Consider the following 16,743-nt stretch of genomic DNA (forward strand, 5'->3'; position numbering starts at 1 on the left):
TTTCATTGTACATCACAAGATGCCATATAATCAAATAAGTTAGAAAACATCAGAAGAATTAACTCTCCAACAGAAATATGGCTAGAAATACTAGGCCCTAAGAGTTATTTTAAAGGAGGATGTACCCTTGAGGCTGTTCTTGAGATGGAGAATGAAATAAGAGAGGTAAGCAAAGCTGGAAAGCTTTAGCCACCCTCTCATTGACTGTGCTTGAGTCATGCTGTAGAAATGAGAACCCTAAACATCATAAATGACTACACTGGAACAGTTGGTCACAAAGCCAACCAGAGCAGTAGTGATCTTGGACTTCATTCTGATCAGATTACAAGATTTGGTGAGAGTTGTGAATGTTATTTCACCATATGAGAACAGTGACCACAATGCTATTAAGTTCAGCATTCATGTCAATGCACAGTTACACATAGCGTCCAAAACAGTAACATTTGATTTCAAAAGTGGAACTTTTACAAAAATAAGGGAAATAAGGGACTCCGGGGAATGGTAGAAGACAGTAAGGCCTGGAGGATCATTGTCCATGGGGTTGCGATGGGTCAGATATGACTTCGCACCTAACAACAACAACAAGGGAAATAGTTAAAAAGAAGCTGAAATGGAAAGTCAAATCTTTCGAGGATGTTTGAAAGCTATTTAAAACCATGGTAATTGAAGCCCAGTTAGAATATATTCCACAGATTAGGAAAGGCACTGCCAAGTCTAAAAGAATGCCTGTGTGATTAACAACCCAAGTCAAGGAACCCAAGTAAAGCGGCTTCTTTCAAAAAGTGGAAGGTCTGCCCAACAGAATTGGGCAAAAGGTGCCACATAGGCAAAATAAATATAAGTCAATATTAGGCAAGCAAAAAGATTTTGAGGAGCAGGCTGCTAAAAACATCAAGAGAGAACAATAAACATTTCTTTAAATATATCCAAATCAGGAAACAAGTCACAGCAGCAGTTGAGCCTGGTTCACCAAGAAATAAAGGGACTGCTAAAGGAAAATGGAAAGATGGCAGTGAAGCACAATGAAGTTTTTGCTTCTATGATCACTGTGAAAAGTGGGGGGTAATGTACCCATGCCACAGACACTATTTTCAGGGTGGGAATCTGAAGAACTGAGTCAAACTGAGGTGATGAGAGACGAAGTTCTAGACCTACTGGTGAAATTTAAAAAACGATAAGTCTCCAGGTCCTGATAACATACACCTAGGAGTTTTTAGGAACTCAGATGTGAGACCGGTTACATATACAGGTTATTAGATCAATTATCACTATACCTGAAAACATTTTTAAACAGAGCTCCAGAAAGGAACCAAGAATATACAGGCGGCTGAATGTCTGTCCCAAGCAAATTAGTAGAAACTAATCAAAGATAGAATTATTAAGCACAGAGTATCAAAGCCTGCTGGAAAAAAATCAGCAGGGCTGCTGCAAAGGTAATTCCTGACTCACAAACCTCTGGGAGTTCTTTGGGAAAGTAAACAAGCACGTAGATAACAGTGATCCAGAAGACATTATATACTTGGACTTTCAAAGGGATTTGACAAGGACCTCACCAAAGACTCCTGAATAAACTTAGCAGTCATGGGATAAAATGATGGGCTCTCTTAAAAATGGATTAAGTGACAGGAAGCAAAGAGTAGGAATAAGCAGACAGGTCTCACAATGCAGGGAAGCAAGTAGGGATGACTAGTATAGAGGCCAAGTCTGCAGATGACACAAAATTATTCAGAATGGTGAAAATTAAGGCTAACTATATAGAACTCCAAGAGGATCTTCACAGATTGGGCAAACAATGTTCAGTGGTGGAAGTATAAGATGATGCACAATGGGACAAAAAAAATCCCAGCTTCAAATACAGGCTAATGGGGCCTGAACTTGCTGAAACTGAGAGGGGGAAAGGTTTTAGGGTCATAACTGGATAGACCATGAGTATGAACCCAATGTGCTGCAGCAGTGAAAAAGCAAACTCTATTTCAGATTATTAGGAATGGGATTCAAAATAGAATAGCCAATATTATAATGCCCCGCAGTAGACCTATGATGTGGCCTCATTTGGAATACTACGTGCAGTTCTGGTCACCATATCTCAAACAGGACATCACAAAGCTGGAAAAAGACAGGTGAGGACAACCAAGACCATTAGGGGGCTGGAGTACCTTCCCCCACGATGAGGAAAGATAAACCTCCACATTTAGAGGCAGTCAACCTCTGAATCACAGTGCCAGGAGGCAACATCAGGGGAAGGCCTCAGCCTCTATGCCCTGTTGTTTGTCCTCCAAAGTAACTGACTGGCCAGTGTGGGACACGATGCTGGTCTAAATGGACCATTGTTTGGTCCAGCAAGGCTCTTCTTGTGACCTTATATAGGAAGAACAGTTTAGGCGGATTGCATTAAGGAGACAAAGAGTCTGAGAATGAAAGAGATGGGTTGAGATCTGGGGCAAAACTCAGGTACTGGAATAAAAGGGCTGTTTCACACATCAGATCAAGTGTGGTGACGTATACTCACATCTTTCAGTACATGCTGATGTGGCAAGGAGCGGAATCCTGTCTTTCTGGTATGAGTACACAATACAAGGAATGTATATAATTGTTTCAAATGGTGCAGTACATACTTTTAATCTACAATGCATAAATTTCATTAAGACAGACAGACAGAAGCAGTATATGAGCCCAAAGGTGGAGTAGATGAATAAACAGAAAGAGATTTGGCAGTGAACTGAGAACCACAGAACATGAACCAGGGAAGTCAGATGCCATTTTACACACAGGGTTCAGAAACTCTGGGTTGGGAAATTCCTGGGGATCTGGAGGTTTCATCCTGGGGAAGTCAGAGGCCTCAGCAGGCCATAGAGTCCACCCTCCAAAGCAGCTATTTTCTACAAGAGAAAGTCAGAGCTCTTTGGGAATGAGAGCCCAAAGATGCAAAAGAGATTCCTGAGAAATACAAACCATGAAGGGATCTTGCATAAGTATAGGACTGTGTCTGAATTTTGTTGGTAAGAAACAAATAAGACAGGTAGAAAGAGTGCTTCTAGACCTATTGCTGAAAAAGGTTGCCCTCACCTGTCCTTTTCCCAGCTTTGTGATGTCCTTTTTGAGATATGGTGACCAGAACTCATCATAGGTCTATTGGGGGGGCATCATAGGTCTGTGATACAGAGTTGCCAACTTCCAGGTAGCACCTAAAGGTCTCTTCCCCCCCCCCCCTTTACAATTAATCTCTATATTACAAATATCAGTTATCCTGGAGAAAAGGACTGCTTTGGTGGGTGGAATGATGCCCTGCTGAGGTCTCTTTCCTCCCCAAACCCTGCCCTCCCCAGGCTCCATCCCCCAAAACCTTTAGGTACTCATCAACCCAAAGCTGGCAGCCCTAGGCAGGGAACCAAAGTAGTAGAAAGGTCAAAAAAGGAATATCGTATACCATTTTGAACTAACAAATGTTGTTGTTTTTTCCCTTTCAGTGTCTTTAATGGGGGGGAGGGGGAACCAGAGAAAGAAGAATCTTTTCAGACCAGGTATGAAAGCTAGGCAGGAGGGCAAAGGTTCCCTCTTAATAAAACAAATAAACAAACCATGAACATTTATGGAGCAGCTCAGATTAGTTAATCAGTTGCTAAAGAATTGTTAGTTCCACTGAACCAAGATAAATATCATTGAGCAAAAAAAGAATGCCATGAATTGTTATCTTTCACAGGCACAATTCATATTCCCTTTTCAGCTGGGACAACTGGCTTATCCACTAGTAGAAAACACAGTACTAGTATTTCTGCATGCCAGAGCAAAAGCCATTCGGAGGATTAGACCCAAAGCACAGATCAGCAGATATCTAACAAGAGTGGGCTGAAGCCTGATGCAGTTTGGATATGCAAAGTCTGTTAAGAACCTGACAAGTAGAAACAGAACATGCCAAGCATGGGTACTTCCTCCCTCCATGGTTACAAGAAGTGATAAGTGAGAACCTTCAGCACACTAATTTTGCTAAAACCAAGGATGAATTATTACGTCTTTATCATACTAATCAAAACTTCCGCTGATTACCTGAAGACAAGGGATGAGTGCCTTTTCCCAAGAATGTTCTGTTAGCAACCAGAAGGCAGGGAAAGCCAGTGGGATTCTTTGCCATTGTTATACTAGACATTTCTTGTTCAAAGACACAGAAAATAAGCAAATTCATCCATTTTAATGCTGAAAAGAAGCAGTACAAAAATCAAAGAGTTGATGCCACCTGAAGCTTTGATACAGACAATTTTGTGTGAAAGACGGTGTTGTCGTTACAAAAGGTCTCCTCCCACAACCTCCTCTCTGTCAAATATATGCTTGGTGCTGTGTTTTCTGAGAGCCTGCATACTGTGTTCAAAAGGTAGAAAAGCATATTTAGATTCAGTACCTCTCCTCCCTCTCTCCCAAATGGTGTTGGCTGAGTGTTTAACAAGGTTAAGAGGAGCCTATCTTTCTTGGCATCTGTCATTTCATTGTTGTTGTTGTTTTTGCCACAAAAGCAATTGTTACAAACTAGTTCTCATAGTCTACACAAAGGTGTTTAATTTCAATTGTGCTATCTTCATAAACTACTAATTACTCCTGTTAAGTTTTCCAGTCTCTTAAATGACACAAACAAATCCATGCCTACAAGGAAGGGCAAGCAGGGAATAGCTGCAATCAAATGTTTTTAAAAAGTTGTAGCTACAGTGTGCATGTGAAAAAAGTAAGATACAAGTCATGAGCTGGTCCTTTTGGCTTGCATTTCTAGCAACATACCTGCCAGAGCTAGCATGATTCCACAGGGCTGGCAAAACTGAGCTCTTCCACCAAGCTTTTGGTTGGGGTCAATGAGCTGTTGACATTTACTGGGCCCACCAGAACCCCCCTCCCCCAAATCAGACATGCCCACTGTTTACATTGCAGGGCAATCCTCAGCCAGACAATGTGTTAAATTAAGTTACAGTTAAATGTTCAAGTTGTTAAATGGTTAAATGTTTAAAATGTTACAGTTTATCAAATCTAACTTTTGAAGCTTCTTGTATCTCATTTGTACTCTGGAGCTATATATATTGAGCCATGTTGTAAACCTCCCTGAGCCACAAGGGAAGGCAGTATAAAAATGCACTAGACCAGGGGTAGTCAAACTGCGGCCCTCCAGATGTCCATGGACTACAATTCCCAGGAGCCCCCTGCCAGCGAATGCTGGCAGGGGGCTCCTGGGAATTGTAGTCCATGGACATCTGGAGGGCCGCAGTTTGACTACCCCTGCACTAGACAGACAGATACACATTAAACACCTGGAACAGGGGAGAAACCCAGATTTCAAGTAGTGATCCAAAGATATTCCCAACCTCTTTATTATTATTTTTTTTGCTGGGGGGAGAGAGAGACCATGATAAGGAGCTCCTTTAGCTCCCATATATCCCAGTACTAAAAAATCACAAACTTCAAGAGCTATAGGTCAATAGACAAGCATATATGATCTCTCGAATTGTATCCCTGACTATGGCTCAAAAACTACAACATCTACATGCATTCATCTTGGGATACAGGAATTAGTACAGTTAGCACATGGGCCAATATTCATTTGTATTTATTTATATTATTTATAGTCCACCTTTCTCACAGAGACTCAAGGTACATTACGAAGTGTAATTCAATACAATCAACAGGATGGGACCTCCAGTAAACAATGTTGTAGGATTAGGATTGTATTCGTTTGAAACCATGCAAAAAGCTGACACAAAGTTGCAACTGACTATACCATCACATCTTAAACAAAGCAAAAATGGTATACTAGGATAATACCTACCACAATGGATAGTATCTACTATACCCAGTTGTATAGTCCATTGTACCTTTTCCTTCATCAATGGATCTTTCTGAACCATTCCATTATAACAGGCTTTCTCAGCCAGGGTTTCGTGGGCATGTACACAGCTATGCTGCCGTCCATATTCTGCATGATCACACCACTTCTGGGAGTTCTTGAAGCCTGAAGAATGTTTCAGGGGTTTCTTAACACAATAAAAATTCGAGGAATTCTGCATTATAGTGTGGTCCTGATGCTTGTTTAAAAATGCCCTCCCAAACAATTCAGTTCTGTATAGTTTTTAGGCTGCCAGCAGAATAGGAGCCTTCCTGACCTCCTCAGGCAGGCCATTCCATAAAAGGGATAGGGAGCACAACAGGGAATATAAGTGTATTGGCAGTGGGTTTTGCTGATTTTCTGTATGGCACCTGCAAAAGGTGCAGATGAGTGTAGATGCCATGGTGGAGTATGGGGGAAAGGTGGTCTTGCAGATATACAGCACGACACTATGAAGGGCTTTGTGAATGATAGTCAATACTTTGAACAACTGGGTAGCTGATGGGCAGCCAAGGAAGTGACTGCAGAATGGAAGTAATGTGCATACTCCTTCTAACTCATGTTAATAACATGTTAATAAGCCACAACATTTCCACGTTAGGTAAATCTGGCCTGGTTATACTTCAGAAAGGCACTGGAGACCCATGACAACTGGACAAATGAATAGTTGATTTCTGTTGTTGCACAGTAATGCTGCACAGGACCCTGGGGGTGGCAGACATCCTTTCTTCTCTTTTTGTTAACTAGCTGTTTGTAGGGAAACAAAGAAAGATGATGGGTGTTTTTTTCATAATGGGTGTCAGTTGCAGCAGCTTAGTATAGTCGCTAGAGGCTTATCAGGGTGTGGGGAGAAAGTTATTGGATGGGTATTGTTTGAGATAAATAGTCTTAATTCTCCAGGAGTGGTTTAAGGATTTGCGGGGTCCATAGCACCAGGGCCAGTTTAAGAATCTGTGGGGCCCTAGCAAAGTACAATTGCTGTGGGACTGGAGGCAGAGTGACTCCCCACAGTGGAAAAGGGTGTCACTCTGAGTGTCCTTAAAGAGGAGAAATGGGGGAGACAGGCTACAGCCCTGATCCGGGGGCGGGGAGGAGGCATAGCGTAGGGCTTCTAGAAGTGGAGGGTCCATAGGACCTACTACATGTGCTACATGGATAAATCAGCCCTGCCCTACATTTATTTATTTATTTGGATTTTTATATTTCTACATATCAATTTTACTAAGACAACAATTCTCATCCATCTACTGTAGGGAGGTGAACTATGACAATAAGTTCAGTCAGTTTGTTCTGTTCCATTCACGTTGGCTGTGATGCCATGAGTAAGAATGATTCATATGTTTAGCTACAAATGGCAGCAGGTGGAGTAAAATACGCTTTAAAAAATGGCCCTACACTGTTGGGCAAGGGAGAAAATTATCTACATCCTGTCTCCTTCTTGTACAGTTTGTTCTTATTCTTGCGTTTTCTGTGCAGAGGATCCTACCGCAACTTGCTAATAAGGGAGGGCTATTAATAGAGTACAAAATTCATTCATATTATAGTACATTATGGGAAAAATAGCTTTAGCTATTTTAGCTATGGGCATTTGAGTTCTTTTCTTGAGTGATTCACCAGGCAGGCGGGGGAAGAGATGACAGAAAAAGTGCAGGTTTCATACTTCATGTCTAACCTGTGTTGAATAATTGTCCTTTTGGTTCTTCCTGCAATGCTGGCGACAAGACTCCTAGTAGGTTTTCAGCAAACCTGAAAACTTCTTAGAAAATAATTATTCCATTAATCTACCCTTCATTTAGACTGTTTCCACACGATGAATCTGCCCCTGGTTGCTGATGGGTTTTAGAGCCCCCTTCCCATGACATCACCTGCATCCCAAGACTGGCTCACATTTTGCCCAGATTTGCCTCAGGATGAGGAAAATTGCAAAATGTGGATTTGCCACTTTTTATCTCACATCCCATCCGTGAGCAACCAGTGAGCAACCAGAGGCAAGCCCATATGTAGGGGGAAAGGTGCAGCATTATCCTGCCCTCACACCCACCCTCCCCTCTCATTTCCCGCTCCAAGTAATTTTTTTAATGGCATGGTCTGCATTGCAGTGTGACCACAAAGTTACATTGTCAAAGGTAAAATAAAATCTTCTGCAAAGTCTCCATGGTCTTTTTAGGATCAGGCAAGCAAAACATAGCGCTGCTTGTGTTTTCTGGAGGTGGGAAATGCAGAGTTAGCCAGAAATCTATCCCCTGCCACAATTTCACAGCACATAGCAAGAAGATGCACAATAATCTGATACTATTCATTCATTCTAGTAGGAGTGTCAAATCCAAGTTGATGAGGAGGTAACAAGTTACAGTTGGCCCAGACATCTATATTCAGATAAGGCAGAAAACTGAGTTTTGACAGGTTTTCAGGACCAGGAAACTTTCCGTTGCATTCCATGCATGAGGGTAAAAGGAAAGGGGGGGAGGGATGGAGCACACTGGCACAGTAAACAAGCTGTGCTTGTGGCTGACATGTACAGAGATGTGTAATGCCATCTGGATATGGCTACAGCTTACAGTTATACTTTGTTTCAGCTGAAAATCAGTTTACGTTCTCTTGCTTTCATAAGTTGTGAATTTGCTGGAATAAAACATACAAATCAAACCAAACTGCAATTTAAGATAGGTAATGTTATATATATCAGCTATATTATTATTTTCTGTATAGAAAACCAAATAAGATAGTGTTTAAATATCACTGATTTCAATCGGATGTAAGTGCAGCTCATTCAAAGAACTGTACAAAACAGGGCCACTCTTCCACTAACAGCCTTACTTAGTCAGTCTTCATTGAGGGGAAAGCAGGGGGCATAGTACAGGCAAAATTATTGTTGAAGATGCAGATGCCCAGAAGGGCCAGGAAAGATATAAACTCTATGATTCTATGATTATATGAAACTCTGACAACCACCCCTCCAAACACAGGGGAAAGTCTGTTCCCACAGTGGACCCATTAGAAGCAGAATTAGTTTGTCTGGTATAGCACCCAGGTGTCAAAACAGCAACACAGCCACTACACAGCATTCTGAATAAGAACAAGCAATAAGACATTACTATAACAAATCTGGGCTCTCTACAACAAAGGACTAGGCAAAAAACAAACATACCAGTAGGGAGGAGTAGTAACCAGGAGTACAACTGCAGCCCAGGGGTCTGGCACCAAGACTGACATGGCACATGGCAGCTACTCCATAACCTCTCTGTTAAGTCACCTCCCAGACAGTATTTTAGACCAGGGCTGGTGAGAACTTGTAACAAACTTTGCAATAATAACTACTTTTTATGAAGCTAACACCACTATGAATCCTGTTTCACAGTTATTCGTTGTCTCTATGAATGGATCAGACTAGTGGTCCATCTATTCTAGCACCCTGGTTCTGCAGGACCAACAGACAAGAAACAAAAGAACAGGCCATCTAATATTGCCTTTTAGTTCTAGTGTTCAACGGTTTCCTGTCTTGGAATATGAAGGTTTCCTATAAACATCATGGCTAATAGCTATTGATGGACATATCCTCTATTACTCTGTATAACTGCTTTAAAGCCATCAATGCTCGTTGCCATAATCACATTTTCTGGAAGTGAATTCCACAATTTAATTACTGAGTTGAGACAAGTGCTGCATGCCGGAAATGGATACACTGCAATCTCCTTATTATCTAGCATCCACACAACATTAACTTCCAGAGTTTACAGAAACAATGGATGCTTTCATCTAGTAGGCACCTTGGATCACTGTAGTGCTTCCAATTTCCACAAATAAAAGGAACTTTTCCACAGATGCTAATATAATAATAATACCTAGAAGGCAAAATCTCTGATCCTAGACATAGTTGATCTGGTTTAGCAATTTATTAGTACAAACAATTTTCATTGGCAGATAGCTTGGTCATTTTACTGCTCACAAAAGTCAGTAAACTGACCCAGTATTTTTAGATACAGTAAAATATATAAGCCAAATATTAACTATATTAAAAGAACACAATAATCTTCAATACTTAAACTGAGTCAATTAACTACAATTGTGAAACAAGGCAATTACATTTTAAGATGATCATAATTAATGTTGTTATAACTCTTCATTATAAGACATCTATAAATGGGAACAATTCACTTTGAAAAATTCTCTTTGGTCTTTAACCCTGCGGTCACTATGTTTTTAAATGAAATTAAAATAAAAATAATAGCAGCTATTTAAAATTAAATGTCAGTTTGAAAATGCCATGAGTTGTAGAAGGTGGCCAAAATGAAAGTTTTCTTTGTTGTTCAGATTGTCCCCAGCTGCCATGGAACTAGGGGGGTAAGCAACCCCCTCACCACCATAATGACATAAAAAGGTGAGTTGCCACCTGTACAGCATCACTGCTGGTCTCATGGAATGTCTGATAATGCTTGACACTGTCGAGTATTAGGAAGTCAATTGAGCAAGTCAGCTGTCAGTATCTGACCAGTAAACTAATCTATGTGCCAGTGCTGACCAGATAGGGCACAAATCTGCTTCATTAAGAATATGGAAATATGTGTACTTCCATTACCCACACATTGGGAGGTATACTTGGAACCAAAGAGGATGGCTGAGTCACAAATTACAATAAAAAATCCATCCAAATATGTGCTGATCTGAACTGTAACTATCCATCCCTACTGTTGTTTAGCTGACATATCTGACAAAGAGGAAATATTACATTACTGCAGTGTAAATTGACTGCCAGGAACTGACTCAGTTATCGTGAAGAAAAGCTTCTATTATAAATGTTCAATGACTGAGTATTGTGCACATTCTAAAAAGATTTTCTATTTACTCAGAGACCTCCTGAAATGGATAATGAGTTGTTATTGGCTGCTAGCACGTAGCTACTGAACACTAAGTACACTACATGCCAAATTGTATCAGCATACAGGTTCGGCTTGTACTTTGTGAATGAATGAAAATACTGCCTAGCTAAAGGTGTTCCATGTACCCAGTGTAAATATTCCAGAAGGTGTGTAGAGACATGGGCCTGGATCCAAAGTTGTTCTTATATAAACAAAAGGGGTCTAAGACTTCCAAAGATTTTCCACTAAGCTGTATCTTCATCCCACAATGTTCCCAAGGGTTCAGTGACTCTCTGAGTCAGCTTTTTAAGATGATGTCAGGAAAATGGATGAAGATGACTGGGAGAAACAGTGACAATCGGTTCTGTACATGAAACTCCCATCACAATTCTCTGGATTCAATTCCAGATTGCTTTTTCTACAAAATACTAAGTTCAAAACTCACTACCTTTATAAGTAATAATTATTAAAGAATAGCTCAGCAATACCTCTTAAGAGTACATTTAGATCAATAGTTGCATATAAAGTGCCTACACAGAAGAACTGTCATTTGTAGAAATCTCAGGTTGCAGGCAAATTTTAATTTTACCAAGAGAATGCTATAGGCTTTTTAAAATATATATATATTATTATTTGTTTAAATATGATTATAAGCTGTTTCTCAATGCTATATTGTCTCAACTCAGAAAACAGTGACAAAAGCATAATAAATTACAATTTATAATATCAATCAAACCAAATTCAGGGAAGACCCAAGTAAAATGACACACGAGTCAGAAAAACTGACAACTTTATAAAGAAAAGGTACAATGGAGTCAGGATCCCAAATCAGGAGCTTATTCCAAAACATATAGCCAGTTCAGGGAAAGACTTCTATAGAACAGGAAACACATTAATAAACAGTAGAACCACTAAAAATCTGAATACCCAGTCCTGCAGACAAGGGAGTTGCAGAGAAAATAGTGATCAGTCCTGTGGACTAAGACCACAAAGAACTCCAATATCTCCAATTTAGTCTGGAAACATACAGGCAATCAATGGATTTTTATTTTTATTATTTTGCAATGGACTTATTACATTTGTTGCTTAAAGTGAAGCATGTAATATATTTTGACTTGACGTGATCACATTTTTTTCAGAAGTACGTTTCAGCCGAATGAGGTTTACACCCAAGTACGGATGGCCGTCTAAATATATGCTTGCAGATGAGCACTTTCAGTCGTTTCCCAAACTTGTTCTGCTAACACAACCTGAACGACGTCGTGAACCACTCACGCGTTGGGTTTGTTGTGCTTTTTAGTCATTCAGATGTCGTCAAGAAAAATCACTAACGCAGCCATTATCCTTGCGGTCTTAACCTTTTGGAAAAGGTGCAACCCACCAACGAGGTCTTTCCCGCCGCTCTCCTTTCCGGATCAAAACCAGGCGAGCGAAGAGTCCAGGTCGCTCGCCATCATGTTAGCGGCACCACCAACACCGTGGTCAGTAACAGTCCCCCGCACTCCAGGCCAGCCCAACGGGGAACGGTACCCCCAAAGGATGGGGCTGACCTATATGCCGCGCAGCGTGGGGAGCTAGGAACCCCCGTGCCACAAGCCTCGTTCCTTCCGTAGACGGCCGCCGGCTCCATTCCTCGCTATTTGCCTTTCTCTGACGGACAAAAATCCCCCCCCCCCTTTATCCTCGGCGCTTCCCTTCCCACTGAACCCCTGCAGGGCATGTCCAGCCAGAGGTGGCTTGTGTGTGTCGCAGCGCAGACCTCGACTCGCGCTCCGGTTGCCCTCCGTCCGCGTCTGCCCATTGCCGCGTTTTGCCGCTCCCCGCCACCCTCCCCGTCTTTTTTTTCCTTCCAATTTTTGCACTCACCGCCACGGAGCCCGAGGAAGACGCGATGAACACCCGAATGACCATCGTTCCTGCCTCTCGCTGCCTGCATGCGCTCTGCCGGAGTGCTTCGAAGCGTGCCTGGAGTCGGACCTGGCGCTCCGACAGCTTCGCCCCAGGGGCAAGGGTTGCTTCCTTCCTGGCGCAGCGCGCCCGGGCTTCGGCTCCTCCGCCACAAGCCCTTTCGCCTCCGCCGCTGAACTGCAGCCAAGCGGCACACCGACAGGCAGGATCTGGCATCAACACACGGCAGGATTCAGAAGATAAAAGCCAGGAAGGGAAGGGCGCGCAAGGATTCCCGGGAACTGTAGTGCCGCGGTCCCTATCGGTGTATGAAATGGCCAAACCCCAAATAAACACCATTTCGAAGAGACCGACTGGCAGACTGTTTGTCTACCCGCTGCAGGAGGGGAAATCCGAAAGCTCAGCCTTGTTAGTGTGGAGACACTTCCGAGCTGAAGAGACAGGCTCAAACAGAGAACACTGTCGCTTTTCCAAATAATCTCTCATTGGTTTAAGGCAGGGTCGCCAGATCTAGGTTGGGGAACTGCTGGAGGTTTGGGGTTGGCACCTGGGAAGGAGAGAGACCTCGGTGGGTTGCAATTCCCTACAGCTGACCACCACCCCACATCCATTTTCTCCAGAGGAAATGGTCACTAGTCTGGAGATATGCTGTAATCAGAGATGCTGTAGTTTAAGGATATTCGTTTGTTTTATTTTTTACATTTTTAGGCTGTCCCTATCCAACAATGATCTTGGGGTGGCTGACATCATTAAAATCAGATACAAATGTTACTACAGATATAAATACCCATTACAAATAACTTAAAAATCCTAACAAGATGAGGCAAACCACTTTGCCACAGAAACTCCTAGAACCTGAGTTGACAGCTCTAGATTAAGTTACAGTCCCCAGGTTCAGATGGAAGGAGTAAAGTGCAGGCCATTCATTGATGTTCGGCCTCAACCATATGCTTGGTGGAAGAGTGCTGGTTTTACAGGCCCTTCGAAACTGCCGGTTCCAAAAGGGCTTGGATCTCTGTGGGCAGCTCAAAAAGCCTTGGTTCCAATTGAGGCCAGTTGCACTTCTTTGGGACCGAGGACCACTAGCAAGTCGGTGTTTGCTGAGCAAAGAGCTTTTGGGGGGACATACTCAGAGATGCAGCCCCTCAGGTGTACAGGTTCCAGACCATGCAGCACCTTAAACTTGATCCAGAATTCCACTGGCAGGTAGTGTGGCTACTGGAGGACTGGTCAAATATGGGTTCTCCATGGGGTCCTGGTAAGGACCTGGGCAGTCACATTCTGGACCAGGTGTAATTTCCAAATCAAGGTTATAGGAAGGCCTGCATAGAGTGAGTTACAGTAACCTAGCCTGGAGGTGACAGTCACATGGATCACTATAACTAGATATTCCAGTGCCAGGTAGGACACTAGTAGTTTCACTTGGCATAGAAGGAAAAACACCTGTCGAGCTACTTTTGTGATCTGTGCCTCCTGGGTAAGGGAGGCATCAAGGAGTGCCCCCACATTCTTGAGTGTCTGTGCCACTACCAACTGCACTCTCTCAAGATAGGAGAGGTGTGCTTCCTCTTCTGGACCCTTCTACAGGACCATTGCCTTCAGGGGGTTAAGCTTCAGGTGGCTTTGCGGAGCTACTCAGTTATGGCTCCAAGACTGCCCAAGGATTCAGGTGGAGTATTCAGCTAGTGGCTTGTTAACAAGCAGGGTTGGTATTATCTGCATATTGTTGACCCTTAAGTCCATATCTCCAGACAAGCTGGGCAAGAGAGTGCCCAGTTACTCCTCCTTTGAATTTAACCAACAAACATGGAAGATCTGATACTAGATCTTGTAGCGTATCATTTAGCCCCTATATTCTTAAACAATACATACTTAAGATTATTTAACACGGTGTTAAATAATTGAGTCCAAAAGCAGCTTACAAATCTTTCCCTTCCTCTCCCTAGAACATCTCACAGGATGCCTGTTGTGGGGAGAGGAAGGGGAAAGTACTTGTAAGCTGCTTTAGGAACCTGTGGGGTAATGAAAAGCAAGGCATAAAAACCCAGCTCTTCTTCTTCTATTGGGGTGTACACTATTAAGTCTGCAGATTCAGTGATCACAGACTCCAATTCTTCATAACAGCTTTTTATTTAGCAACTCCAGCAACAGACTACAACTACTGAACAGAGAAAAACAGGCAGCCAGCTGCTCCCTCCGATTGGCTCTAGACAGATCAATCAGGTTCCTTTGATTGGTTAGTTCCTTGGCTGTCAGAAACCCTCATTTGCATCAGTGGCCAAATGCCCACAGACATAACATACACAGTGGTGCTTCTGGCTTTGTAATTGCCCCTCACTGGTGTGTGTGTGTGTGGGGGGGGGGTTGACTGCTAACAGCTTCAGGTTGAGAAATTCAGGGAGATTTGTGGATGGATCTTGGGGAAGACAGGATTTAAGTGAGGGATAATGCTATAGAACAGACATTTTCTCCAGGGGAACTGATCTCTGAAGTATCAAGCAAGAAGCGATACAGAAGATCTTTAGCAGAGACTGAGGGTTTGATCTATTATCAGGCAGCTTATTTTGTTGTTCCTTCTTCACTTTAAATAGCTGTTTCCCTCCCCTTTACTTGATTTTATTTATAAAGTTTGAGTGAAGAAACACTAAATAATAGTTGTACAGTCATCTAATTCTGGTTCCTCCCCCTCCTAATGCATACTTTTACTGCTGACAAGCCTCAAATGATTTGGGGGGTGGGATTGACTTGAAAGGCTGTATTTAAAGTCTGATATACTGGATTAGAAATGTTAACTAGTTATATAATGAGATTAATCTCAGACTGGAACGCTGTATGACTGTCAGTTTTCTGCATATTAGTAACCATGTGGTTTGTTGTGGAGGGAGGGGGAGAAAGAATCACACCTTCTTTAGCTACAACACTGGATCTAATTTTTCTCCATATAAGAACAGACTCCTCCAATTTGTTCTTTTGCTTCAATGATTCACTGCAGTACCAGGATGTTCCTTCAGAGAAAGAATCCAATGTTTCGTACCTTAGAAGCAAGCAGCCATCAATTTAAAAGACTTGAAGTTTGTCAGGCCTATCTTTTATACCATCTGTATCCTATTTCGATTCAAGCCCGGTAGCATCTTAAGAGACCCACATCTGATGAAGGGAGCTTGGACTCTAAAAAGCTTATACCCCCCCCCCCAAATTTTGTAGATATCATAGGTGCTATTGGACTCAAATCTAGGTGTTATAGCTTCTGCCTGAAACCATATTTTGTGAATGACTTTTCTGCAGCTCCTCCCATGACTGTTGAATGCTAAATTATAAACTGCTTTTTTGATACAAGTTCTCATTGTTAAAGATGTTATTATATATTTAAGTTACAATGTTTATTGTATCCCATTGTATTATGAAAATTTCCAGTGTAAAATCTATAACATGCTTTACAATCCCTCTGTTAAGTTTGCATAAAACAACATGAAAGATATAGCGTTATCATTCCCATTTTACAAATGGAGAATTGGATGCCATTTTTCAGGTTTCGAACTTGATCTTCCAGCACACAGCAGGCACCGTGAAAAGTTAACCAGGGAAATGAAGATCTCTTCCATCCATCCCATGCCAGGACAGCTACATGTGGTCCCTTGTAGATCTTGAGGACACCCATTCAAGACAATTTTCCTGACTTGTTTGGAATATGAAGCTCTGAAGCCAGAATGGCAGAATTCTAACCATAGTCTATATTTGGCCCAGTAATACTGTGCCATGATTTCAAACTTTGGTGACCTGAGTCTTCATACAAATTGGTATCATACAAGCATGCACAGGCTACCAAGCAGATCTGAAGTGGAATTTGAAGCCAGGTGTACAGACAAGACCTATCTAGCACTGGGTTGTGAACTCCCAGTTGGGAAATTGCTGGAAATATATGGTGGAGCCAGGGATGGATAGTGTCTAGAACAGTGGTAGTCAACCTGTGGTCCTCCAGTTGTTCATGGACTACAATCCCCATGAGCCCCTGCCGGCATTTGCTGGCAGAGGCTCATGGGAATTGTAGTCCATGAACATCTGGAAGACCACAGGTTGACTACCACTGGTCTAGAGAGTGTAGGGAGTTCAGCAGGGATGTTC

The 16,743-nt window shown here is 42.2% G+C and overlaps 1 protein-coding gene across 2 annotated transcripts in view; it reads right to left on the minus strand.

Moving 5' to 3' along the window:
- The window catches only part of SH3BGRL2 (SH3 domain binding glutamate rich protein like 2), a 37,829-nt gene extending 24,854 nt beyond the window's left edge, over positions 1 to 12,975 (minus strand). For both annotated transcript variants that reach the window (XR_013225895.1, XM_077306086.1), the window contains exon 1: positions 12,580 to 12,975. Coding sequence is in view for 1 of the 2 variants with exons in the window: in XM_077306086.1 (XP_077162201.1) it covers positions 12,580 to 12,960 (381 nt within the window). In the remaining variant the exon portion in view is untranslated. The remainder of the gene's footprint in view (positions 1 to 12,579) is intronic.
- Positions 12,976 to 16,743: the final 3,768 nt, after the last annotated feature.

Source organism: Paroedura picta, chromosome 1 (assembly GCF_049243985.1).
Source record: "Paroedura picta isolate Pp20150507F chromosome 1, Ppicta_v3.0, whole genome shotgun sequence".
Taxonomy (NCBI): domain Eukaryota; kingdom Metazoa; phylum Chordata; class Lepidosauria; order Squamata; family Gekkonidae; genus Paroedura; species Paroedura picta.